The sequence below is a fragment of the Triturus cristatus genome, chromosome 7 (assembly GCF_964204655.1).
Source record: "Triturus cristatus chromosome 7, aTriCri1.1, whole genome shotgun sequence".
Taxonomy (NCBI): domain Eukaryota; kingdom Metazoa; phylum Chordata; class Amphibia; order Caudata; family Salamandridae; genus Triturus; species Triturus cristatus.
In genome coordinates, this window is record NC_140590.1 from 1,718,748,776 (window position 1) to 1,718,774,462 (window position 25,687).

Sequence of the window (25,687 nt, forward strand, 5' to 3'; positions counted from 1 at the left end):
TACTACTTGTAAAGGCCCTTTGGGAATACTGAAAGTCTTAAAGTTAGACTTTCGTCTTAGTTTACCTTTGTGAATTTGGCCCGATTATTTTTACATTTAATCTTTAAAAATTCAAATATCGACTCCTACTTATTGGTTGTTTGTCATTTGGTCTTGTTTATTGATAAAAATCACATCTATTTTTCTTACCTGTTGTGGGTTCTTTTTTATGGTGTTTCATTGTGTTACTGTGTGTTGCACAAATACTCTACATATCTCCTCTTAAGTTTAGCCTGACTACTCTTTGCCAAGCTACCACGGGCTGAGCACAGGATAACTTTTGCTGTGTATCTTACTTACCATGACAGGGATTGTGGTTCCTGCTTGCCAAGGTGCAAACCTATGCCAACTAGAAACCCAATTTCTAACAGCTGGGCTGAAGAGAGCCCTTTTATAAACAGAGTCTGTGACTCTTCAAAGGTTTGATATCGACAGAACGGTGAAATGTTCAAAATTGAGTATATTTAAAAAGATGCTATAATGTTAGAATCCAGACCGTGGCCCTATATGAGAGGAGTAGTGTTAGAGAGCGCTACTGTAAGAAAACACACAATAATTTGTAACCTTGTGCAAGGCACCAAATGAGGCAAGTGGAATTCAGACGCACCTTGTCCCATGAAAATAAGCGTTAAGTAGCAGGTCTGGATAAATGTAGAAGCGACCCTTCAGTCCCTTGGTCAGATTGGTGAGGTAGCATCACCTAGTGGATAAATGTACGTCACACTTAGTTGTAGGAGGCAGGGAGGAACTGCTGTTAGAAAAAAGACTTCTGGACCAGTTTTATCTTGCCACATGGGATTCAGACAAAGAAGCGTCTTAGCCAAAGCCAATTCAAAAGTGTGTAAAGCGCATTAATCCCTGTCCAGTAACAAGGATCTATATAAAAACTTCAAATAAATAAATGGTGCTACCCCTGGCTTTTCCGGGTTACCGTCTTTTGACCTTTCCATAATCTCTCCAGCTTCCCATTTTTATATTTTGCCTCAGATGCCATGTTTTTTTTGTGGCCCTGACCCTCGCCTCTTATTCTCATGGAATCCAGCACCTCTATCAAATGTTGTCTGTACCATTCCTGTACAGTATAACCTCATAAAACGACCATTTACAATACAATAGGTCTCGCAAATGCGAGTTTCAGAGCTATTGGTATTGTAAATGGCAATGCCGTTTGAATAATTAACAGGTATTGTAATTTATAATAGTAAGTTCGAGGCATGTGGGCTGCTGAATTCATATCTGTGCATAGATCGCCGCCTAGTGTTGGGTCCGGATGTTTGCACGTTGTTGTCCTGGAAGAGTCTTCGAAGTATCCTGAGATAGGTGACTCCTCCCCTGGACCACAGTGCGCATGGGCATCCTCTCCATCCTCAGATTGTTTTTTTCCGCCATTGGGTTCGGATGTGCTTATCTTGACTCAAGTTAGGGAAAACTTTTTTCAGGCCAAAAGGCCTTTAGTTCGCGTCGGTACTGTTCCCGATCGGTATCGACAGTTACTTGTTAGTTTACTGACTTCAACAACAACTCTTTCGCATCATATTTGACCATCGACCCCACATCGACGATGGAATCGAGGACACCATTCAAGCGGTGTCCTGTTTGCAATGCGAAATATCCCCATGTCGACGTCCACCCGGTGTGCAACAAATGCCTTTCACCGGATCACGACGAATCCACATGTATGGCCTGTGCCCGATTCCGATCCAAAAAGACTCTCCGGAATCGACGAGCAGCGAGACTTGAAGCGCAGCAAGCGGCACCGGCCCGACCAACATCTTCAGCGCCGAGGACGAGGATGTGGAAGGCGTGGAGAACCTACCCTCCAGCCCCGCTTCCGAACACGATTCCGGATCGGAAGACATCGAAGAACAACTCTTTCACAGGGATGAAGCCGACACCGAGGTAGGAGACTACGATGAGGCCTTAGGGGCCGAAGAAAGTAGCTCTGGTGACGAGCACGGCCTACCCGTACAGACGGAGGATATCCCAGTGCGTCAGTCTATGGCTCCGGTCGAGGGATCGCCTTCGGGCCTTACCCAAGACCTATCCCGCAGTTCTTCGGCCCCGCCCTCGGGCCCGGCCTCGGACATTCAGCGACAGCCATTAGTACCCAAAACGACTGGTTTCCCTTCCTCGAAACCGAAACCAAAAGTCGTATCGGTTCCACAGAAACCGAAACTGAAAGTGACACTGGTCGGATCGAAGCCCACTACACCTTCGACGCCAGCCAAACCCGTCGGCACCGACCGCACCAAACGAGACTTCGGTGCCGAACTCGCAGCAGCCGACGTCGGCGCCGACACACGGAAAAAGGCCATCGGTACCACCAAACCGCCTCGGCACCCGGCACCGAAACAATCGGCTCCGGCCACGAAGGTCAAAATGGCCGCTGCGTCGCACACCACTTCGACAGCAGCACCTAAGGCCCAATCATCGACGCCGTCGACGGCTACTACCTCTCCTCGACTCGATGACCCCGTGGCCCCGGAGAAGTCCACGCCTGCCTCTACAGAACCGCTCGGCGCCAAAGAACCGTCGGCGTTCCAGGTGCGACAAGTTGCAGCGTCCTTACAACGCATCAAAGAAAAGGCAGCCCTCCAGAACACGTCGGGCTCCGAGCCGAAAAAAGCTCAAAAAGCTTCTCCTGCAACACCCGACATCACTTTTGGCCTGCCGCCATCCACGGCACCCAAAATGTTTGAAATCAGAACACGTGTCACCCAAACTAGGATCACACCTGCCGACCGCTCTCTTACGGAGACGTCACCGTCCCACATCATCGATGCCGACACCGGAAAAATTATGCTCCACAAGCGGAGAATATCTTCCGAGCGAGCTTTGGACTCCTACCGGATCCCGCTAAAGAAAAAGCTGCCAGCAGATTCGGAACCAGTTCTTTACGAACGTCTCCATACCTCCTACCTAGATCCACAGCCCTTCTCTCCGACACCCTCCGAAACCGACGTTTTGGAGGACTACATGGGTGACGACGTCCCCTACCCCAAAGAGATGGACCCTGAAGGCCAACAGGACCCTGACCAGGCTTGGGATGACCCTGTAGACCCGGTTGCACCTATGGATACACAGGACACGCAGCTATATGGCGCGAAAACGTCTCCCACAGAGGACAATGCCGCATTCAACGCCCTCATTGAACGTGCTGCGGCCAATCATGGTGTGCAACTCCACTCTGACACAATCGAGGACGATTTTCTAATGGATACTTTAGCATCCTCAGAAAGGAATATCAAAACTCTACCCATGTTGAAAGGTGTCCTCAAACCAGCAAAGGACATTTTCAAAGAACCCACCAGGGCAAGAGTAATAAACCCCAGGATCGACAAAAAATATAGGTCGGCGCCTGTAAACCCTACGTACATTAGAGGCCAGTTGCCTCTGGATTCCATCGTAGTCGCTAATGCTCGCAAACGGGCGCACTCGCAGACAACTGGGGATGCTCCACCCCCGGACAAAGAGTCCAAGGTGCTAGAGACCTCCGGCAAACGGGTTGCAGCCCAGGCAGCTAACATGTGGCGTATTGCCAATACCCAGGCGCTCCTAGCTCGCTACGATCGCGCACACTATGACACATTAGAAACCCTACTCCAACATCTCCCTGACCAATACAAAGAGGGAGCAGAGATCCTCATCAGGGAGGGACAACTCCTCACGAACGCATCCATTAAGTGTGCACTGGATGCCGCAGATACAGCTGCCAGAGCAATAAACACCAGCGTCATGCTACGACGACACGCCTGGTTACGAATCTCCGGATTCAAACCTGAGGTTCAAAATAACATCCTCAATCAGCCGGTCAACCCCGACTACTTATTCGGACCAGAAGTTGACACCACACTAGAAAAAATAAAAAAGGACACAGACACTGCAAAGTCCATGGGGGCTCTCCAAACGCAGACCTTTCGGAGTGGCTCCTTTCGTTGCCCCGGAAATAGAGGAGCAGGTAGAGGACAGGGGTCACAGCAAACCTACAACAAGGGCAACACACAAAGTACCTACGATAAAAACACCCGGGGTGGTTATCGTGGCTCCAGCACAAAGGGCAGAGGACGCGGATACGGCAATACCAGGTCCTCCCCCAAGAACAAACAGTGACGCCCTCTCCCTTCCTCCCGACCACATAACACCTGTCGGGGGAAGGCTACAAAGGTTCCTGTCCACGTGGAACAACATCACCACGGACAGGTGGGTCAAAGATATTATCAAACACGGTTACTGCCTAGAATTAACCTCCACTCCACCCACAATACCGCCAAAACACCGTCCTATGTCCTCAGAGCACTTAGCGCTATTACAGCAGGAAGTGCTAAGTATGCTGGAAGAAGGCGCAATAGAGGTCGTACCCGTCCACGAGCAAGGTACGGGGGTGTACTCCCTGTACTTCTTAATACCAAAAAAGGACGGGTCACTCAGACCTATACTAGACCTGAGGCCCCTCAACCGCTACATTCTCTCAGAGCATTTCCACATGCTCACCCTACAACAAGTCCTCCCGCTGCTCAAACAGGGAGACTTCCTGGCCATGCTAGACCTCAAAGATGCGTATTTCCACATACCCATTCACCCCTCACACAGAAAATATCTCAGGTTCACTATTCAAGGGCAGCACTACCAATTCAAGGTTCTTCCCTTCGGCGTGACAACAGCACCCAGAGTTTTCACAAAGTGCCTAGCTACTGTGGCTGCACATCTACGGAGGCAACACATTCACGTCTACCCTTACCTGGACGACTGGCTTGTTCAGGCAAAGTCAGCCCAGCAATGTGCCAGCCACATGTCCCGCACCATTCACCTTCTTCACAGTCTGGGGTTCTCACTAAATTATCCGAAATCACATCTCCAACCCGCACACGTACAACAGTACCTAGGTGCGACCATAGACACTCTGGCGGCCACAGCTCAGCCAAATTTAGTGAGGATCAACAGCATGCAACTGCTGATTTCCAAGTTCAAACCCCAACACTCCCTTCCTGCGCGAGTGTTCATGCAGTTGATAGGCATGATGGCCTCCTGCATTTTCATAGTCCCACACGTGAGACTACATATGCGCCCGCTTCAGGAGTGCTTAGCACGTCAATGGAATCAGGCTCACGGGCAACTAAAAGATCTAGTGTTGGTGAGCGGTCGGGCATACAACTCTCTGCATTGGTGGAATCCACAAAACCTTTGCAAGGGCCGACCGTTCCAAGAGCCTGTTCCACAAATAAGACTGACAGCGGACGCGTCTCTCCAGGGATGGGGAGCTCATGTACTCAACTACACAGTGCAGGGACTATGGACAATACAACAAAAGAAGATGCACATCAACCTTCTAGAACTGATGGCAATCTTCCTGGCAATGAAAGCATTCAAAGTACATTTGTGCAGCAAAGTCGTGTTGATCCGGACGGACAACATGACTGCCATGTACTACATACAGAAGCAGGGAGGAACACACTCTCCACAGTTGTCTCATCTGGCTCAGAGCATGTGGAAGTGGGCCATTCAGAGGAACATGTTCCTCATGGCGGAACACCTCCCCGGCAAGGACAACCAGATGGCGGATCTGCTCAGCAGACACAGCCACCAAATGCACGAGTGGGAGTTACACCCATCAGTACTCCAACCGTACTTCCAGCAGTGGGGTCATCCAGAGATAGACCTATTCGCCACAAGCGAAAACGCAAAATGCCAAAGCTTTGCCGCCAGGTTCCTGTTAGAGTCGGGGATCTCTGGTTGGCGCAAGGTTGCCCTTGTGTCAAGCAGGAACCCTCTCCTCCACGTCAGGGCGCAGGATAACCCCTCGCGAATGACCCTTGCTCACCCTCTAGGTGCGTGGCGTGAGCAGCCAAGGCGATTCCTCAGGCGTTGTTGGTTAAGCACTTACAATCGTACACACAGTAAATACATCAATCCCCCCAGAAACGGACACCAGACTTGGATATATATAAAAATACGATTCTTTATGTAAAAATAAGGTATATATATCTCAACAGACTTATCACAAGACCAATAACGTTGTCGCTAGGCCACCAGGTTATACAGCAGGCAAATGTTCTTGGTTCGTAGTTTCAAATGGATACTTCGTAGTCTCTTTACTCGTAGTTCCAGTACTCACAGAGATCGGTTCCTGCGAACGGGGAAATAAGGCGTTGCGGGCCCCGAGCCCGATACTGGACTTCTTTCGTGATTAGGAGAGTCGGCACAGGTCGGTGCGACTCTCAGCTTGGGAAGTGTTCTTGGGTCCTCAATCAGCAGGTGTGGGCACGTAGGCAGGCGCGGCCAGCGACCCTTTAGCACGGCGGTGCAGGAGGGTCTCCACAGCGGGGGCGGCGCGGCCTGAGAAGTCCGGGGATAGCGAAGCGGGGTCGCAGGGCACGGTTAGTGCAGCTGGGTGACCCGGCGTAGATCACAGTCGTCGGACGGCTTCCGGCAGGAGGGGTGATAGCGCGTTCAGCGCACTCCAATGGCAGGCGGTGACAGGGATGCAGGCGGCCTGGCCCGGGAACAGAGAGCGGCTCCGGACGGAGCGGGGCTCTCACGGGTTGGAGGCAGGCGAGCTTCTGAGTGTCACGGCCCTAGGAGGGGCGATGAGGGGCGCAGTCTCTTTTCCAGCGGGATGCACACACGGCTCGAATGGGAGGACGAGCAAGAAGCACAGAGAACCCACTGTTCCTGGGGTTCAGTTCAGGGGGCAAGCTCAGATCAAGCCCTTGGAGAATGTTCAAGCACAAAGTAGCAAAGTCTTTTCAGTAAGTCTCTTCCTCTCCTCTCTCAGCAAGGCAAGCAGCAGGCCAGCTCCTCCGGCGTCTTCTTCTCCTTCTAGTCGGGCAGAGGTTCTTTGTGGTAAACAGGATTCTGCTTTCTTAGGAGCCAGGCTCCTACTTTTATACCAGGATTCTTTTGTTCTTTAGCGCCAGGGGGCCTAGGCCTGGCTCAGTCCAGTTCTGGAGCACTTTGTTATGGTGACTCTGCTCTTTCCTTTCAGCAGCAGGGCAGAGACATCAGCCGCCCCACAGGGGGTGGCGCCGGCTTTGTGGTGGCAGTGCACAGGTCTATTCAAGAGTCAAGGTGTACTCCTCCCACCCATCCAGGTGTAATCTCTCTACCCCCCACCTGGCAGCCAACCTGTCTCTGGGGATTCCCCAACCCTGCTTCTTACTGTTGCTGGGCAGAACACACACACATACAGCAGAGGCGGACTGAGATGGTCAGGTCAGTAAATACTAACTTTCTAAAAGTAGTATTTACAAACCCAGGATATTAAAATAAACTTGACTACAAGAAGTATTTTATCATCCTGAGTTCAGGCATACTAAACTTGACACTTCTACCATGCTCTCTGAGTCCACTGGGGTCACAGCGTTGGCGTGATCCCAGCAGCCCATTCTGGCCTATGGAGAGCAGGTAGCCTTCAATAGTGAAAAACGACAAGGGCTGTAATTCACTACTAAGACATGCCACACACACCAGGGCATGTCTTACCTTATGCCTACAATGCACCCTGCCCTTGGGCCTACCAGAGGGGTGGCTAATATGTAGGTAAGGGAAGGTTTAGGGACTGGCAAGTGGGGGCACTTGCGCAGTCAGCGCGACGGTCCCGGACCGCGCACAGGGTCTGCGGTGGCAGACCCTAGACACATTTTACAAGGCCGCTTCCGTGGGTGGCGCAACCAGCGCTGCAAGCCCACCAGCAGCATTGGCATTCACAAGCCCTGGCACCCCTGGTGCACTTTACTGGGGACTGACAGTGAATCCAATAACCCAATCATGGACATCAATTACAGGTACACCTTACCTAGGGAGCACTTGCACTGCGGCACGGATTAGCCGTGGCGCAGTGCCCTGAGCGGACAACACCAGCAAAACAATCGAGGCACACCATCAAAAAGTGGAAGGGAAACTCACGCCAAGGTGCCAGGTCTAACACGTGTCCCCTCCAGCTGAAATGTGGGGAGAACTACCCTTGCCCAGGGGGTTCCTCGTCACTAAGGCGGAAATACCTGGACAGACCGTCAGCGTTGGCGTGATCTGTACCAGGACGGTGTTCCACCGTAAAGTCCATACCCTGTAGGGAGATGGACCACCTCAACAGCTTCGGGTTTTCACCCCTCATTTGCATCAACCATCTGAGGGGCCTGTGGTCCGTCTGAACCCGGAAGTGAGACCCAAACAAGTAGGGTCTTAGCTTCTTCAGCGCCCAGACCACAGCAAATGCTTCTCGCTCAATTGCACTCCACCTACTTTCCCGTGGAAGTAACCTCCTACTGATGAAGGCTACGGGTTGGTCCCAGCCCTCCTCAGTCATCTGTGAGAGAACAGCCCCTACACCATGCTCTGAAGCGTCTGTCTGTACTAGGAATTCCTTGGAGAAGTCAGGGGCCAAAAGCACGGGCGCCGTGCACATGGCAGTCTTCAGGGTGTCGAAAGCTTTCTGACAGGTGTCAGTCCAAATCACGTTCCTGGGCTGCTTCTTGGAAGTCAGCTCTGTCAAGGGGGCAACGATCGTTCCATAGCCCTTGACAAACCTCCTGTAGTACCCAGTGAGCCCCAGGAAGGCCCTCACTGCGGTCTGCGTCTTGGGGGGTTCCCAAGCCAGGATGGTCTCAATTTTGGGTTGCAAGGGTGCCACCTTGCCACTCCCCACTTGGTGTCCCAAGTACACCACGGAACCCTGCCCGATCTGGCACTTGCTTGCCTTGATCGTGAGGCCTGCTCGGCGCAGCGCCATCAACACTTCCCAGAGGTGGCGCAGGTGTTCAGGCCAGGTGGCACTGAACACTGCGATGTCATCCAGGTAGGCGGCACTGAACGCATCCAGCCCAACCATTACCTGGTTGACCAACCTCTGAAAGGTGGCAGGGGCATTCTTCATCCCAAATGGCATGACTCGGAACTGGAAGTGCCCATCTGGTGTAGAGAATGCGGACCTCTCTTTGGCCCCATCGGTCAAGGCGATCTGCCAGTACCCAGACGTTAAATCAAACGTACTGAGGAACCGGGCAGCCCCCAGCCGATCAATGAGCTCATCAGCTCTGGGGATGGGGTGCGCGTCAGTCTTCGTGACTGAATTGAGTCCTCTGTAGTCCACACAGAACCGGAGTTCAGGTGTGGCTCCCGGCGCAGCAGCTTTGGGGACCAAGACCACGGGGCTGGACCAAGGACTGCTGGAGGACTCAACCACCCCTAGCGCAAGCATTTTGGAGACCTCCTCCTTAATGCAAGCTCTGACCCTGTCAGTTACCCTGTAAGCCTTGTGCTTTACAGGTAAGCTGTCTCCTGTGTCCACATCATGGACGCCGCACCAATCTGTGACACCAGGAACCAGGGAGAATCGGTCGGAAAACTGTCCCAGCAAGTGGCGGCAGTCTTCCTGTTGTTCGGGCGTCAGGGTGGGTGAGAGGTTAACTCCATCCACTGACCCATCTTTCTCAGAGGCCACTAAGAGGTCAGGAAGAGGCTCGGTCTCCTCTTCCATTCCATCATCAGTGGCCAGCAGCATGCCCACTTCGGTCCTCTCTAAGTGGGGCTTAAGGCGGTTAACATGTAGGACCCTCAAAGGGTTCCTGGGAGTCTGCATGTCCACCAAGTAGGTGATAGGACTTTTGCGCTCCACAACCTCAAATGGACCGGTCCACTTATCCTGAAGTGCACACGGCTCCACTGGGGCCAAGACCCACCCCTTTTGTCCAGGTTGAAGCTCTACCAGAGTGGCATTCCGGTCGTACCACCGCTTCATCTCCTCCTGGCTGGCTTCCAGATTTGCCTCAGCAAGTTGCCTGAAACGCCGAGTCTGGTTTCGGAAGGCCAGCATGTAACTATTTACATTCTGGGGAGGTTTCCTGGGAGATTGCTCCCAGCCTTCCTTTACCAAACTCAGAGGTCCTCTTACCGGGTGACCATACAGAAGCTCAAAGGGGCTGAACCCTAGAGACTTCTGTGGCACCTCTCGGTAAGCGAAGAGCAGGCATGGCAAGAGGACGTCCCACTTACGCCTCATTGGACCGTCCAGGCCCATGATCATGCCTTTGAGGGTTCGGTTGAATCTCTCAACCAACCCATTTCCTTGGGGATGGTAAGGAGTGGTGAACTTGTAAGTTACCCCACACTCCTTCCACAGGGATTTCATATATGTGGATATGAAATTGGTCCCCCTGTCGCTCACCACCTCTAGAGGGAATCCCACTCGGGAGAAAATTCCCATCAGTGCCCGTCCCACCACGGGGGCCGTCACTGTCCTCAGAGGGATGGCTTCAGGGTACCGGGTGGCATGGTCCACCAAGACCAGGATGAACCTGTTGCCCAGGGCTGTCTTGGGGTCCAGAGGCCCCACAATGTCAATACCCACTCGTTGGAATGGCGTACCGACCACAGGGAAAGGTTGCAGAGGAGCCTTATGCTTCCCTCCGCTCTTACCACTTGCCTGGCAAGTCTGACAGGTTCTGCAGTAGGAATCTGAATTCTTATGCATTTGGGGCCAGTAAAAGTGGGTGACAAGCCTGTCATAGGTCTTGTCCATCCCCAAATGTCCTGCTAACGGCACATCATGAGCCAGCCCCAGTAGGAAGGTTCTGAACTTCTGGGGTACCACCAGCACACGGGCTGACCCAGGTTCAGCAGCCTTAGGCTCGGAATACAGGAGGTCACTCTCCCAGTACACGTAGTGTGTTTTGGCCTGAACACCATTGGCCTGGTCTGCAGCCTGTTGCCGCATACCTACGAGAGAAGGGCATTCTTTCTGCACCCTGCAGAATTCCTCCCTGGAGGGACCTCCTTTTTGCTGCCAATGGGTCAGCTCAGGCAGATCTCCCAGTTCGGCAATCTGTTCCCCGGTAGGCTCCAGAGCATCCCCCTCAGGGTCTACTTCCTCCTGGGCCGTGGGAACTTCGGGGGCCGGTTTCCCGCGCCTCCTGCGCCTTCTCCCTAAGGCCGGTTCCTGGACCTCTCCCTCAGGCTCCAGGACCCTCTCAACACCCCTACTGGCTGCCATGGACCGGGTGGTCACGCACGCCCAGTCGGGTAGACCCACCATCCTCAGATGCGTGGTCTTCTCCACCTTTTCCCAAGGGGAGCTCTCCAGGTCGTTCCCTAGCAGACAATCTACAGGCATGTCAGTTCTCACAGCGACTTGTAGAGTACCAGAGACCTCCCCCCACTCAAAGGGAACTTGAGCCATTGGACAACGACTCTCTACGTTGTCAGCATTGACAACCCTACAGTAGGCATTGGGTACAATCTGCTCTTGAGACACCAGGTGTTGCCTCACCGAGGTCACGCTGGCTCCTGTATCTCTAAGAGCCTCCACCTTCCTTCCATTGATGGTCACCACTTGCCCATATTTCTTAGTGTTAGAGGGCAGGTAGGTTACAGGGACCATCTCACTGTCTCCTAGCGAGACTAGGGTCATCTGCCCGGGACCCCCACCCTCCTGGACTGCTACTTCCTCCCCAAAGTTAACACTAGCTACTTGCCGGGGTGGAGCACCAGTGGGTGCGGTCTTACCAAACAGGCGACACTTAGGATCAGAGGCAATGTGACCCGGATCACCACACTTATAACAATTGAAGGGCCCCTTTGGAACAGGTCTACCTGTCGGGGCCCCGTTCTGCTGCGGGGGTGGGGGAGGCTGAGAACCCTTCTGCTGGTTCCCTTGGGAATTACTTTGGGGGCCTTTTTGGAACCCCTTCTGTTTACCCTTGTCCCCCCCACTCTTCTGCTGGGGACCCTGCCCACCTTTGGCGGAGTCTCCCACTTGACCCTTGTGGACCCTGGTGCTGAGCCAGCGGTCCGCCTCCTCAGCAAGCTTCCTCGGGTTGGACAGCTTGCTATCAATCAGGTGCTGGCGTAGCTCAGGAAAACATTGACTGGACAAGTGCTCCCATGCAATTAAATCAAGCAGCCCTTGATAATCATTCGCTTTGCTACCCTTCACCCAACCATCCAGCGCTCTGCAGAAAAAGGTCACATATTCCACATACGTACTCTCAGGGATCTTCTTTGTCTCCCTGAACCGCTGTCTATATAGCTCCGGAGTTAACCCATACCTGGTCATTAAAGCTTCCTTCATATGGGGGTATGAGGTTTGGAGATCTAAGGGTAAATCTAACAGTGTGTCACGCCCTTCAGCAAGGAACCTTCCCCACAACCCCGCTCCCCAGTCTTTCTCAGGGACCCGGTGTGAGGACATGGCCACCTCGTAGGCCCTAAACCACTGCCCTATGTCATCCTTTCTGAAATACTCCTTTACTACATCTTTGGGGATGTACACCTTGGACTCTACCTGCGCTGGTGGAGTGCTGCCACCAGAAGGAGCGGTGTCCAAACTTTTCGCCTTCAGCTCCAACTCCTTCAATCTGATATCATGATCCATTTGGCGTTGTTGTGCCTCCAGGGCCAACTTCTGCTTTTCCATTTCCATCTGTCCTGCCAACTTTGCCATCTCCATTGCATGCGCCCTGTCTGCTGCCCTGTCTGCCAGCTCCTCTGGCGACCGGACTCGGCTGGGCTCCTCCAGGTTGTCGGGTGGAACGATGTCCCCCGCATTCCGTAGGTCTCGTGACTCCTTCCAGGCTCTCAACGCCTTGGTGTACTGGGGCTTCCTCTTGCATCCAGCATGGGGGACTCTGAATTGTACACTATAGCCTTTCAATTGCTCCATCGTGTAGCCTTCCAGTCTCTCCCAATCCACCTCATCGATTCCAGAAATCACAGAGAGTGCTCTCCCAGCGGAGTGTGAGCCAGGCATGGTTGCAGTAATGGCAGATGTCTCAACAAAGTTCAACAATTACCAACCTGTGGCTGCGTTATTTGGTCTGCTCTCACTATCTGGTGATTAATAATTCACTGTATGCAAATTACAAGTGCAAATCCGAAATCCCAACCGCTGCCAACAATGTTAGAGTCGGGGATCTCTGGTTGGCGCAAGGTTGCCCTTGTGTCAAGCAGGAACCCTCTCCTCCACGTCAGGGCGCAGGATAACCCCTCGCGAATGACCCTTGCTCACCCTCTAGGTGCGTGGCGTGAGCAGCCAAGGCGATTCCTCAGGCGTTGTTGGTTAAGCACTTACAATCGTACACACAGTAAATACATCAATCCCCCCAGAAACGGACACCAGACTTGGATATATATAAAAATACGATTCTTTATGTAAAAATAAGGTATATATATCTCAACAGACTTATCACAAGACCAATAACGTTGTCGCTAGGCCACCAGGTTATACAGCAGGCAAATGTTCTTGGTTCGTAGTTTCAAATGGATACTTCGTAGTCTCTTTACTCGTAGTTCCAGTACTCACAGAGATCGGTTCCTGCGAACGGGGAAATAAGGCGTTGCGGGCCCCGAGCCCGATACTGGACTTCTTTCGTGATTAGGAGAGTCGGCACAGGTCGGTGCGACTCTCAGCTTGGGAAGTGTTCTTGGGTCCTCAATCAGCAGGTGTGGGCACGTAGGCAGGCGCGGCCAGCGACCCTTTAGCACGGCGGTGCAGGAGGGTCTCCACAGCGGGGGCGGCGCGGCCTGAGAAGTCCGGGGATAGCGAAGCGGGGTCGCAGGGCACGGTTAGTGCAGCTGGGTGACCCGGCGTAGATCACAGTCGTCGGACGGCTTCCGGCAGGAGGGGTGATAGCGCGTTCAGCGCACTCCAATGGCAGGCGGTGACAGGGATGCAGGCGGCCTGGCCCGGGAACAGAGAGCGGCTCCGGACGGAGCGGGGCTCTCACGGGTTGGAGGCAGGCGAGCTTCTGAGTGTCACGGCCCTAGGAGGGGCGATGAGGGGCGCAGTCTCTTTTCCAGCGGGATGCACACACGGCTCGAATGGGAGGACGAGCAAGAAGCACAGAGAACCCACTGTTCCTGGGGTTCAGTTCAGGGGGCAAGCTCAGATCAAGCCCTTGGAGAATGTTCAAGCACAAAGTAGCAAAGTCTTTTCAGTAAGTCTCTTCCTCTCCTCTCTCAGCAAGGCAAGCAGCAGGCCAGCTCCTCCGGCGTCTTCTTCTCCTTCTAGTCGGGCAGAGGTTCTTTGTGGTAAACAGGATTCTGCTTTCTTAGGAGCCAGGCTCCTACTTTTATACCAGGATTCTTTTGTTCTTTAGCGCCAGGGGGCCTAGGCCTTGCTCAGTCCAGTTCTGGAGCACTTTGTTATGGTGACTCTGCTCTTTCCTTTCAGCAGCAGGGCAGAGACATCAGCCGCCCCACAGGGGGTGGCGCCGGCTTTGTGGTGGCAGTGCACAGGTCTATTCAAGAGTCAAGGTGTACTCCTCCCACCCATCCAGGTGTAATCTCTCTACCCCCCACCTGGCAGCCAACCTGTCTCTGGGGATTCCCCAACCCTGCTTCTTACTGTTGCTGGGCAGAACACACACACATACAGCAGAGGCGGACTGAGATGGTCAGGTCAGTAAATACTAACTTTCTAAAAGTAGTATTTACAAACCCAGGATATTAAAATAAACTTGACTACAAGAAGTATTTTATCATCCTGAGTTCAGGCATACTAAACTTGACACTTCTACCATGCTCTCTGAGTCCACTGGGGTCACAGCGTTGGCGTGATCCCAGCAGCCCATTCTGGCCTATGGAGAGCAGGTAGCCTTCAATAGTGAAAAACGACAAGGGCTGTAATTCACTACTAAGACATGCCACACACACCAGGGCATGTCTTACCTTATGCCTACAATGCACCCTGCCCTTGGGCCTACCAGAGGGGTGGCTAATATGTAGGTAAGGGAAGGTTTAGGGACTGGCAAGTGGGGGCACTTGCGCAGTCAGCGCGACGGTCCCGGACCGCGCACAGGGTCTGCGGTGGCAGACCCTAGACACATTTTACAAGGCCGCTTCCGTGGGTGGCGCAACCAGCGCTGCAAGCCCACCAGCAGCATTGGCATTCACAAGCCCTGGCACCCCTGGTGCACTTTACTGGGGACTGACAGTGAATCCAATAACCCAATCATGGACATCAATTACAGGTACACCTTACTTAGGGAGCACTTGCACTGCGGCACGGATTAGCCGTGGCGCAGTGCCCTGAGCGGACAACACCAGCAAAACAATCGAGGCACACCATCAAAAAGTGGAAGGGAAACTCACGCCAAGGTGCCAGGTCTAACAGTTCCCACATCCGCAGTCGCAGGGCAATGCGATATGGATGAACTGGTCCGGCAGATTTGCGTACGCTTTTCCCCCAGCACCATTGATTCCGCTGGTGGCACGCAAACTCAGACAACACTCACTAACACTCGTCCTGGTTGCTCCAACATGGGCACGCCAACCATGGTACACCACCTTTCTTGAACTTTCCGTGGTGCCGCATCAAAGGCTGCGGATCAAACCCGCGCATTTGACGCAGAACCATGGAGAGATTCAGCACCCAGATCCGCAACAGCTGAACCTGGCAATCTGGCTCCTGAAGTCCTAGAGTTTGGCTACCTAAACCTGCCACCTGACTGTATGGACATCATTAAGGAAGCTAGAAGACCCACTACCAGAGCTTGCTATGCAGCCAAATGGAAAAGGTTCGTCATTTATTGCAATAACAATGACATTAACCCGCTAGACGCATCCATCCAAAACATAATCTGTTACCTCTTACACCTATACCGATGCAATCTGGCATACACCTCCATACGTGTCCATTTGACCGCAATATCAGCCTATCTCCAGAACAGGCAGCACCTGCCATCAAAGCATTCTTGGAAGGACTCAAACGTGTAATTCCTCCAAGCCACCCACCAGCTCCAATGTGGAACCTCAACTTGGTCCTCACACGCCTGATGGGTCCACCCTTCGAACCTCTACACTCATGCGAGATTCAATTCCTCACCTGGAAAGTAGCTTTCCTAGTAGCGATCACTTCTTTGAGGAGAGTTAGTGAACTCCAGGCACTAACCGTTCAAGAGCCATTCATACAGGTTCACGCCAACAGGGTCGTACTACGTACCAACCCCAAATTCATGCCCAAGGTGATATCGCAGTTCCACATGAACCAAACTATCGAACTGCCTGTTTTCTTTCAAAACCCACAAACTGTCGCGGAAAGAGCACTCCATACACTAGATGTAAAGAGAGCCCTCATGTACTATATAGACAGGACTAAAGTCTTTAGGAAAACAAAACAACTTTTCGTTGCCTTTGCCCCACACCACAAAGGTAACGCCATCTCCAAAGCAGGTATAGCCAGATGGATCGTTAAATGTATTCAAATTTGCTATCAAAAAGCTAAACGCGCATTAACGATTCCCCCACGAGCCCACTCAACACGTAAGTTAGGGGCCTCCATGGCTTTCCTGGGAAACATCACTTTGCATGATATATGTAGAGCAGCCACCTGGTCCACTGCACATACATTTACCAAACACTATTGTGTAGATGTGCAATCAAAACAGCAGGCAGCTGTAGGACAGGCTGTTCTCAAAACTCTTTTTCAGACCGCTGCAGCTGGCACTGGTAGCCGCCGCTAATAGAGGGTACTGCTATATATTCTATGCACAGATATGAATTCAGCAGCCCACATGCCTCGAACTGAATATGCTACTTACCAGTATGCATCTGTTCTTGGCATGTAGGGCTGCTGACATTCATATCGCCCACCCTCCTCCCCGGCGCCTGTAGCAGCTGCAGCTCTCAGAATTACTGTAAGCATGGTCGTCACTTTCTGTATCTACTCCATCACTGCCACAATGGCGAAAAACAATCTGAGGATGGAGAGGATGCCCATGCGCACTGTGCTCCAGGGGAGGAGTCACCTATCTCAGGATACTTCGAAGACTCTTCCAGGACAACAACGTGCAAACATCCGGACCCAACACTAGGCGGCGATCTATGCACAGATATGAATGTCAGCAGCCCTACATGCCAAGAACAGATGCATACTGGTAAGTAGCATATTCATTTTCCACCAGTCCCATAACTACCACTATTATTATTACTATCACCACAGAGTAGTAGTAATTGTAGTGGTGGTTATGGTACTTGTGGTGGTTGTAGCGGTGGTGGTAGTGGTATTGATACTGGTGGTGGTGGTGTTAGTGGTGGTGGTACTGGTGGTCTACGTGGATTTTATTTCATTACTTATGCTACTGCTGTAATATTGTTTAACAAAACAATACAAAAACTAACAAACATTATCATTTGCAATGCCAATAGCTCGAACTTTTAATAATGCCAGCCCTATTGGCATTGCAAATGCTTGTTTTATGTTGCAGGCATGAGGTGCATCATCTACTTCCCAAAATACAATCTTAGATTTGTAGACACTCGTAACAGTCCTATGGTAGGAGGCAGTTGTTCAGCCAGTGTAAGGCTAATAGCTCACACAACTTTGCATTTTGATACCTGAAGTTTTAAATTACAATAAATGTAGTAGACCTCAGGCAGGAGACTTGAGTTACCAGTAACTGTGGAAAGAGCAATAACTTTAGAATCTGGTGCTTTATTTCACCTTTTCCGTGGTGTGAAGGTTAGGTAACTGTTTTCTTGCATTCGAATGGGCACAATGGGGCTTACTTACAAGTCCCTTGCGCTGCCGGTGCTTCACTTTTGTATGGGAAAAACGTGACTCAGCGGCAGCGCAAGGGGCTTGTAAATAAGCCCCAATGTCCTGTTTCTCTGGCTCTAAAGCAGCTTTGCTGACCTGGTTCTCTGGCTCTACAACAGCTCTGCTGACCTGGTTCTCTGGCTCTAAAGCAGCTCTGCTGACCTGGTTCTCTGGCTCTACAGCGGCTCTGTTGACCTGGTTCTCTGGCTCTAAAGCAGCTCTGCTAATCTGGTTCTCTGGCTCTAGAGCGGCTCTGCTGACCTGGTTCTCTCGCTCTAAAGCGGCTCTGCTGACCTGGTTCTTTCCCTCTGAAGCAGCTCTGCTTACCTGGTTCTCTGGCTCTAAAGCAGCTCTGGTTCTCTCCCTCTAAAGCAGCTCTGCTGACCAGGTTTCTCTGGCTCTACAGCAGCTCTGCTGACCTGGTTTCTCTGGCTCTACAGCAGCTCTGCTGACCTGGTTCTCTGGCTCTAGAGCAGCTCTGCTGACCTGGTTCTGAGGCTCTAGAGAGGCTCTGCTGACCTGGTTCTCTGGCTCTAAAGCAGCTCTGCTGACCTGGTTCTCTGGCTCTAAAGCGGCTCTGCTGACCCGGTTCTCTGGCTGTAGAGCAGATCTGCTGACCTGGTTCTTAGGCTCTAGAGCAGCTCTGGTGACCTGGTTCTCTGGCTCTAAAGCAGCTCTGTTGACCTGGTTCTCTGGCTCTAAAGCAGCTCTGCTGACCTGGTTCTCTCCCTCTAAAGCAGCTCTTCTGACCTGGTTTTCTGGCTCTACAGTAGCTCTGCTGACCTGGTTCTCGGGCTCTAGAGCAGCTCTGCTGACCTGTTTCTTGGGCTCTAGAGCAGCTCTGCTGACCTGGTTCTCTGGCTTAGAAGCAGCTCTGCTGACCTGGTTCTCTGGCTTAGAAGCAGCTCTGCTGACCTGGTTCTCTGGCTCTAAAGCAGCTCTGCTGACGTGGTTCTATGGCTCTAAAGCTGCTCTGCTGACCTGGTTCTCCGGCTTTGAAGCAGCTCTGCTGACATGGTTCTCTGGCTCTAGGCAGCTCTGCTGACCTGGTTCTCTCCCTCTAAAGCAGCTCTGCTGACCTGGTTTCTCTGGCTCTACAGCAGCTCTGCTGACCTGGTTCTTAGGCTCTACAACGGCTCTGCTGACCTGGTTCTCTGGCTCTACAACGGCTCTGCTGACCTGGTTCTCTGGCTCTAAAGCAGCTCTGTTGATCTGGTTCTCTGGCTCTAGAGCAGCTCTGCTGACCTGGTTCTCTGCCTCTAGAGCAGCTCTGCTGACCTGGTTCGCACAGTGAGTTAAAAACCTGAGGATAAGTGGCAGGATAGAGTGCGGGGCAGATAAAAAGGACGGCGAGGCTAGAACAATACTGTTGTGTGTTGAGGCAACAAAAGCGAAAAAAAGCAAAGTAAATACCATGCAGCACAAAGTTCTTGATATGCTGAAGCGCTGAAATGTATGTGTCTGCCTTGTATAGTTGCATCGCGCAGTGAAGCGCTGAAATTTATGCGGCACAAAGTTCTTGATATGCAGTAGCGCCGAAATTTGTGTCTGGCTTGTATAGTTGCATCGCGCAGTGAAGCGCTGAAATTTGTGTCTGCCTTGTATAGTTGAATCGTGCAGTGAAACTGAAACCTAAATCAAGGTTGGAGCATTTGACAGCTTACATCGCTAGAGAGGAGACGCCGTGCGCATGCACATCGCCTGTCGAGGCAAGTGCACATGTCCTGTCCCCCTTCGCACACCAAACCGACGACAATAGGTCTCGCCAAGCAGTGCACATGCGCTGCGTGGCTAGGCCAGACTTAACAAGGCGAGCAGCGCGCATGCGCTGCGTCGCTAGGCAAGACCTAAAAACCTGTGAGAGAGACTATCTCATCCTCCATCTCCCCCCGCCAGCCACCCTCCTATGTCCTGCAGTAGCCATGATGTATTGGTAGGCACATTACGTTGTTTTTCTTCTGAGAAGGAACATTTGGCCTCGTTGCTCCCTGAAAATGGTGACAGAAGATTTCCTTCAATTTAGACCTCTGGAAACAGTAATTTGGGAAGCTACATATTAAATCTGAGGAGCAGTGCAACAGTCTGGTAATCAGGAAAATCGCTACATGGTATATCAGCTTAATCACTAGAATAAAGTGTCGTAAAATTATAGGGCGTAATATAATATCCAGATGCGTGTTACTATTTTTTTTATTTATATATAATATATATATATATATATATATATATATATATATATATATATATATATATCCTCATTATCATTCTATATCCTTTTGTGTTTGAGATTGTAGAGCCATGAGGCAATTTTGCTGACCACCGGGATGAGCTGCTTATTGGCATCATAGAAATAACTAGCTCTGTGCAGATGCACAGGACTGAATTCACAAAAGACATGCAACCCCATTTTAACTTTAGCCCATTGGAGTTGCTTTGTGCATAATTTCAGTCCTACAGACTCAGTATTTTATCGATTACTTGTGATTGTGAGTCCTGAGAAATGAAAGCTTTTCTCTTCGCAATTCACCCTGTTCTGATGTGCTCTGCCAATGCTTATATTCTGCATTTTTGCATTTACACAAACCTGTAGTCTTTTCATGTGTAACCTTACTATATTTTGTTATTAATATGATTCTTACTGTGCAGTGAAAACCAGAAAATAAACTGTTATCCACTTTTATTAAAATCCATCTAGTTTTGTAGCAACCCCTTTTCCTTGGTTATTTTATTGTTTCGACTTGAGGTTTATTCCGGACCTAAACGTGGATCCTGCCTGAACCTCATTTCTACCACACTCCAAGGTATACCCTTTAAATCTTTAGCTGCCTTTGCTTGTTCAAGATATATCAACAGGAGAAAACTTGAAGTTGCAATAAACCTTCCTTCCCTTGTCTTTTCCGATTTGTATACAGAAATTTCTATCCAGAAGCTATTTAAATTAGAAATATTTCAAAAGTAAATACTTTCTGCCACGCACCTACAGAAAAATAATGTTGAATATTTACAGATCTTCAATTTGTCAATCATTTATCATACTGTATCCTCCCACCTGCATTTAGTGGGCAGTACCTATAGCCAACCAATAGCTGGAATTTAAACCTTGTGAGCTGGTGGTCAAAAGAAACTTTTCTACTGACATATACCAAAGTGTTAACTTCACTATCCTCTACAAAAGTCTGCTGATTGTAATATGTTGTCCATTTCCTGATGATAATGTGGGTCAATGTGCAGTTCCTGTATTTGATTAAGTAAATGTAACTATTCTACAAATAATTCTGGTGTATCTTGCCAGTATGTTAGCAGGCCACCAGTATACCTAATTAAAAGTATAGCATATCAGTCATATTTACTAAACGTTTAGCATGCAACCCTTTGCTCCTACCAACCAATGTACAGGTTTGCATAGGAGAGACAACGCAGTATTCCTATGGATGTTCCTATTCTCTGCAAGGGATGCCTCTGAGAAAATATATGCAGTGGTAGGGGTAGACCGTAAAGCATTCTTGTGGTTTCAAGTAAGCTAAACGGTCATTACTGTTGAATATAGTATCAGGCATTCAACCCAGGACTTGCATCTTACTTTTATAGAGACAGGGCACATCCGCCTTGGTATGGCAGTAATGTTTGTCCCAAAATACATTAATTGTACCAGATTTCCTATTGTGCAATTCACAAGTGGTAGTATAGTGCTTACAGATTACGAAATCAAGTGAGCCAGAGAGAGAGAGAAACCAGCGAGTGCTCGGTATGGGGCCAGCGAACTGCGAAAGTCAGAAGACTTTACTGACGCACAGCACTGTCGCCATCAGCCAGAGACTGCTTCTTTCTCTTAGAGGCTTATCAGGCAGGAATGTGATAAAAACATCTGGGAAGGGGACAACATGGAATGTTTGCAGCCCATACTGGATCTTGGTCCATCCTATGATTTCACTTTGTCTGTAATGAGGTGTTTTAATATCTCCTCTTGTAGGCAGTCTCCCTGCAATGCGATTTGTCACAGCTGTAGAAATGGAGCAGCCAGATTTCGTGGAGCCTGTCTCCCGGGAGTTTTGGAAGAGGATCTGGTCAACAGTCAGTATCTTTACTCAGTATCTGCACTAATAAAGTCCCACTTGTAGACACCCCTTCCTCTTGTGGTAATTGTAAATAGTGGCTATTTTCTTCTAAGTGTCTTTGCCTGTCTTCAAGCGTCTCACATAGCCTCCCCCCTCTTCTGATGCTTGGAAGGCTGTGCTTAAGATGCCCAACACACACCAGATGTAGTTTAATGTAACCAACTATGTGTAACCTGGTAAGTTAGATGCAACTAATTAAAATAAGAGATGACTCCAAAGTTAGGAAGTTTTGGTATCAATTGTATCCAGACTCCCACCTCTTATCTGTGTATAATTGCTAATCGTGCTTCCATAGTTGTGGTCTATTCCCTACCCCTTCATGACTACTCCTGTCAAAGAACTGACAACATAAAGAAAAAGAAACTTACGGCGGGGTTAGCGTCCCTTTTCAGTTGCATACGTCCTTTGATTAAGCAGTTAACCTAGCCTGGAATGCAAAGTCTCCCATTCTAAGAAGCATCCTGTTAGACCTGACATCCTTGGTGTGGTCTTCTCCCAAACCTTTTGTCTTCTCCCCCCTATTGTCTGGATTTCGTTTTTGTTGGCATCAGGACTCAGTGCACTTTATCACTGCTAACCAGTGCTAAGTGCTGGTGCGCACTCTGTTAAACATGGTAACATTTGCTGGCACATTTACTTAAAAGTCCCTAATAAAGTGGCACAACATGTACCCAGGGCATGTAAATTAAATGCTACTAGTGGGCCTACAGCACTTACTGTGCCAACTACTAAAGTAGCCCTGTACAAGATATCCCAGGCGTAGCATTGCAGCATGCAGTGCTGGTTTAAACTGCCCATTCAACCTGGCAAAAAAAACCCTTATGCCAGGCCTGAACCTTCCTCTTTAATTCATACGAGTCACCCTTAAAGTAGGCCACACCCTAAATTAGGCCCGAACAGTCCACATGTAAGGATGCATTGGATTTAAAAGTAGGACATGTGTTTTTAAGTTTTAAGGGTTCTAGAGGTAAAAACCTCCTACGTTTGTTTTTTTACTACTTTAAGGATAACATTGGATTACCTTATTACAGGTAAAAATGTCATGTTTGGTCTCAAAAGAATTGTAATTTAAAATCCTCTTTATTACGAAAGTCTGATTGTTCTGTCAGAATTCTGAAAATGCCACTTTTAGAAAGTTTGCATTTTCTTACCTTAACTTATTGTATTCCTCTCGGGCGGTGAGTCATAGGGGGACTGGTTGGCAGGCTGGGCCATCCTGCCAGGATGGGTGGGTCAAAGCTGTTCCCTGACCCACTTGGATTTCAAATCTCTCTCTAGCATACTCAAAGGAATTAGACTACTGTGAGCCTAGACTGAGGAAGATGGAAAGGAACTTTCCAGAAGCAGATGGGGGTAGCCTTAAAGTTCCCCCACTTCAAAGGCTCGCACCAGGTATAAATATGGGAACCTCAGACCAACTCTTCAGTTCAGTCCTGGACATGACAATGGAAGGATTGCCCTACTGTTTGAGGACTGCCCTATTTCTTGATTCAGTTGTCTGACCTCCTGTTCTGAACTAGGGAACACAACGGCCAGCGGCCTCCCTGCAACAGCCCAGCGGACTTGCTGCCCCTGGACCTCCCTGAGCCTTGCTGGCATCTGCTATATTGAGTCCCTGATCAGCAAGAGGTGCCTCCCCAGGATCCGGACCCTTGGCTGGCATCAGAGTGCCATCCTCTACAAGGAAAGGAGAAATCCTGATATTTTTCAGTGGGGCTAACTTGGTCCCTGTATCAAGCCCGAGGTCCATCACGGTCTGTCTGAACTTTGTGACTTCCCCTGGTTTAGCACAACCAGATGACGCCGAGTGGCGCTTTGTGGTTTTTAGGCGATATACTTATCTTAAAAATATTTTATTGTGTATCTTCGGTTGTACTGATTGGATTGTTGTCATTTTGGTCTTGTTTTATTCGTTAAAAGTTTCTCTAGTTTTCTAAATTAGTTTGAGATGTTTCTTGTGTTGTGTTTTAACTTTTTCTGTTTGTTTTCTGCATAAATAATTTACACAGTGCCTGACTGTGTTTGTGCCAAGCTACCAGAGGGTTGAGTACAGGTTAATTTAGCCACTTTTGTGGTTCATCCTGACTATGATTGTGGTTGTTGCTTCACCCTGACTAAGATTGTGGTTGTTGCTTGCGAAGGTTTTCCCCCCCAACCGATAACCACATTTCTTCCGCATCACACAATCTGTCAAATGGATGACTCAGAGATGCTCTTACCCCTTGGTTTTCAAAACCTATAAAAATCTCGGGATGGAGTTATTCTGAGAGCCCTACTTGGTTCACCTCAGCTTGATTATATTTGCTCCCCGATCCGTCAGACAAAAAAAGGCAAATTTGTTTTAATGGGTGACGTCTCAACTCATTTTACTTTCTTCCAGACAAAAAGTCTCTTGACGGCGGGAGAGAATCATAATTATGAACTGTTTTCTAGGTGGTCCTTCTTTTCCTTCTATGGGCCATTCTGTACCCCTTTTACATTAAACCTGATATTGGACTAACAGATATGGCAGAACTTTGCTAATTTGACCAAACCATAACTCTGTCTCCCAGCCCCAAATTGACATATCTGCATGAAACATAAGAATCCTGTACTGAGCCTAACCGACTATTGCCTAATCATTAAACAGCACCAAAGTTTTTAGCATATGAAATTTTTTTGGGATGGATCTGACTAAACATGCAACATTTCTACCAAATGTTAGGTGAATTTATCATATCATGGCACATTTATCTGCAAATAAACTGTATACGCCCCCCTGTATATTTTTCCATGGTTTGACTAAAGAACAGAATTTGTCAGGTTGTTTTTGTTTTCTCACCAGCATTCCACATCAAGGTGCACGGTCGATTCTGGAAAGTAAAATTTAATAGCTGACTTGACTTTAAAGCACAGTTGAATTTGAAAGACGTATGATAATTCATTAGACTCTAAATCCAGTCAAGATTGAGTTCCAAAAGAAACTAAAATACTTAACACTGACAAAACACAATCGTTAGAGGAAGGAGAGATATCAGAGGTTAGGAAACGGTTCTTTATGCCAAACTATCAGAATTAATGAAAAGAAGCAAAGATTTGAAGAAGCATTAGCCATTTAAAAAATGCCAAATCCATTTGGTGTTAAAAGATCCAGGGCAGATTTATTTTTTGATGGGCAAAACTGAACAGACTGATTTATTTTGAGAAATAATTGCAGAAAACACGTCTATCTAGATGTGCAGTAGAAAAATGCATCACATTTCATCAATTACGCATGGTTCACTGCCCAATTGCGAACACCTCCGCCTACAAATATTTAGGGGGAATCATCGACGAGGGCGGTCACTTGGCAATCGCAACAACATTAAGGCAGTTAAAAACAAAACTCGCAGGCCCTATCCTTTACCCCCTCCACCGGGTAGCACAAGATAAAATTCTACCCACCATTGCCTATGGCACCGAAACCTGAGGGGCATGGACTTAAAGATTCTGGACACCACCATGGCCAGGGCCTATAGAGTCATGGTTAACATTCCAACTTACCCTCATCATCGCAGATTCGGTTAGAGTTCGGACTAACTAGTCAACTCCTGGCAAGGCTCCTACATTATGTGCTGGCACAAAATTAGGAAATCTCCCCTGAATACATTGAACCACCAGCTTTGGCAAGAACTTTGTAATACATCCAGTTCCCCGGCCAGACAATAATTGGAGGATTCCCTGGCCACCACCGGGCTATCTGACCCATGGGAAACTCAATCACCCACTCTGTCTTCAATCAAGTAGTCAAAAAGGCAATAAAGTAGCTCTCCCTTGTGGAAGGCAAAAGCTGCCTTTTGCCTGGATGACATTGAATGGCTATAAATCACTTGGCATACAGGCATATTTCAATATGGGGTACTCCAGGAAGACAAAAGAAACTATTTGTAAAATACAGGCTAGGAATGCTACCAGCTACTCCACACCTCCCACCATGGCAGAGGGGGCAACTTGCCAACACATGTCGACTATGTGGCAACGGTATTTA

The 25,687-nt window shown here is 49.5% G+C and overlaps 1 protein-coding gene across 3 annotated transcripts in view; it reads left to right on the forward strand.

Annotated features, from left to right (window-relative positions):
• LOC146812881 (glutathione S-transferase kappa 1-like) overlaps positions 1 to 25,687 on the forward strand; it is a 259,603-nt gene that overhangs the window by 85,344 nt on the left and 148,572 nt on the right. For 2 of the 3 annotated variants that reach the window (XM_085619951.1, XM_085619952.1), the window contains exon 4: positions 21,537 to 21,637. In XM_085619951.1, coding sequence (XP_085476077.1) covers positions 21,537 to 21,637 — 101 coding nt within the window. Of the gene's footprint in view, positions 1 to 21,536; positions 21,638 to 25,687 lie in introns of those variants that run through there. The other variant, XM_085619950.1, reaches the window with a different exon arrangement.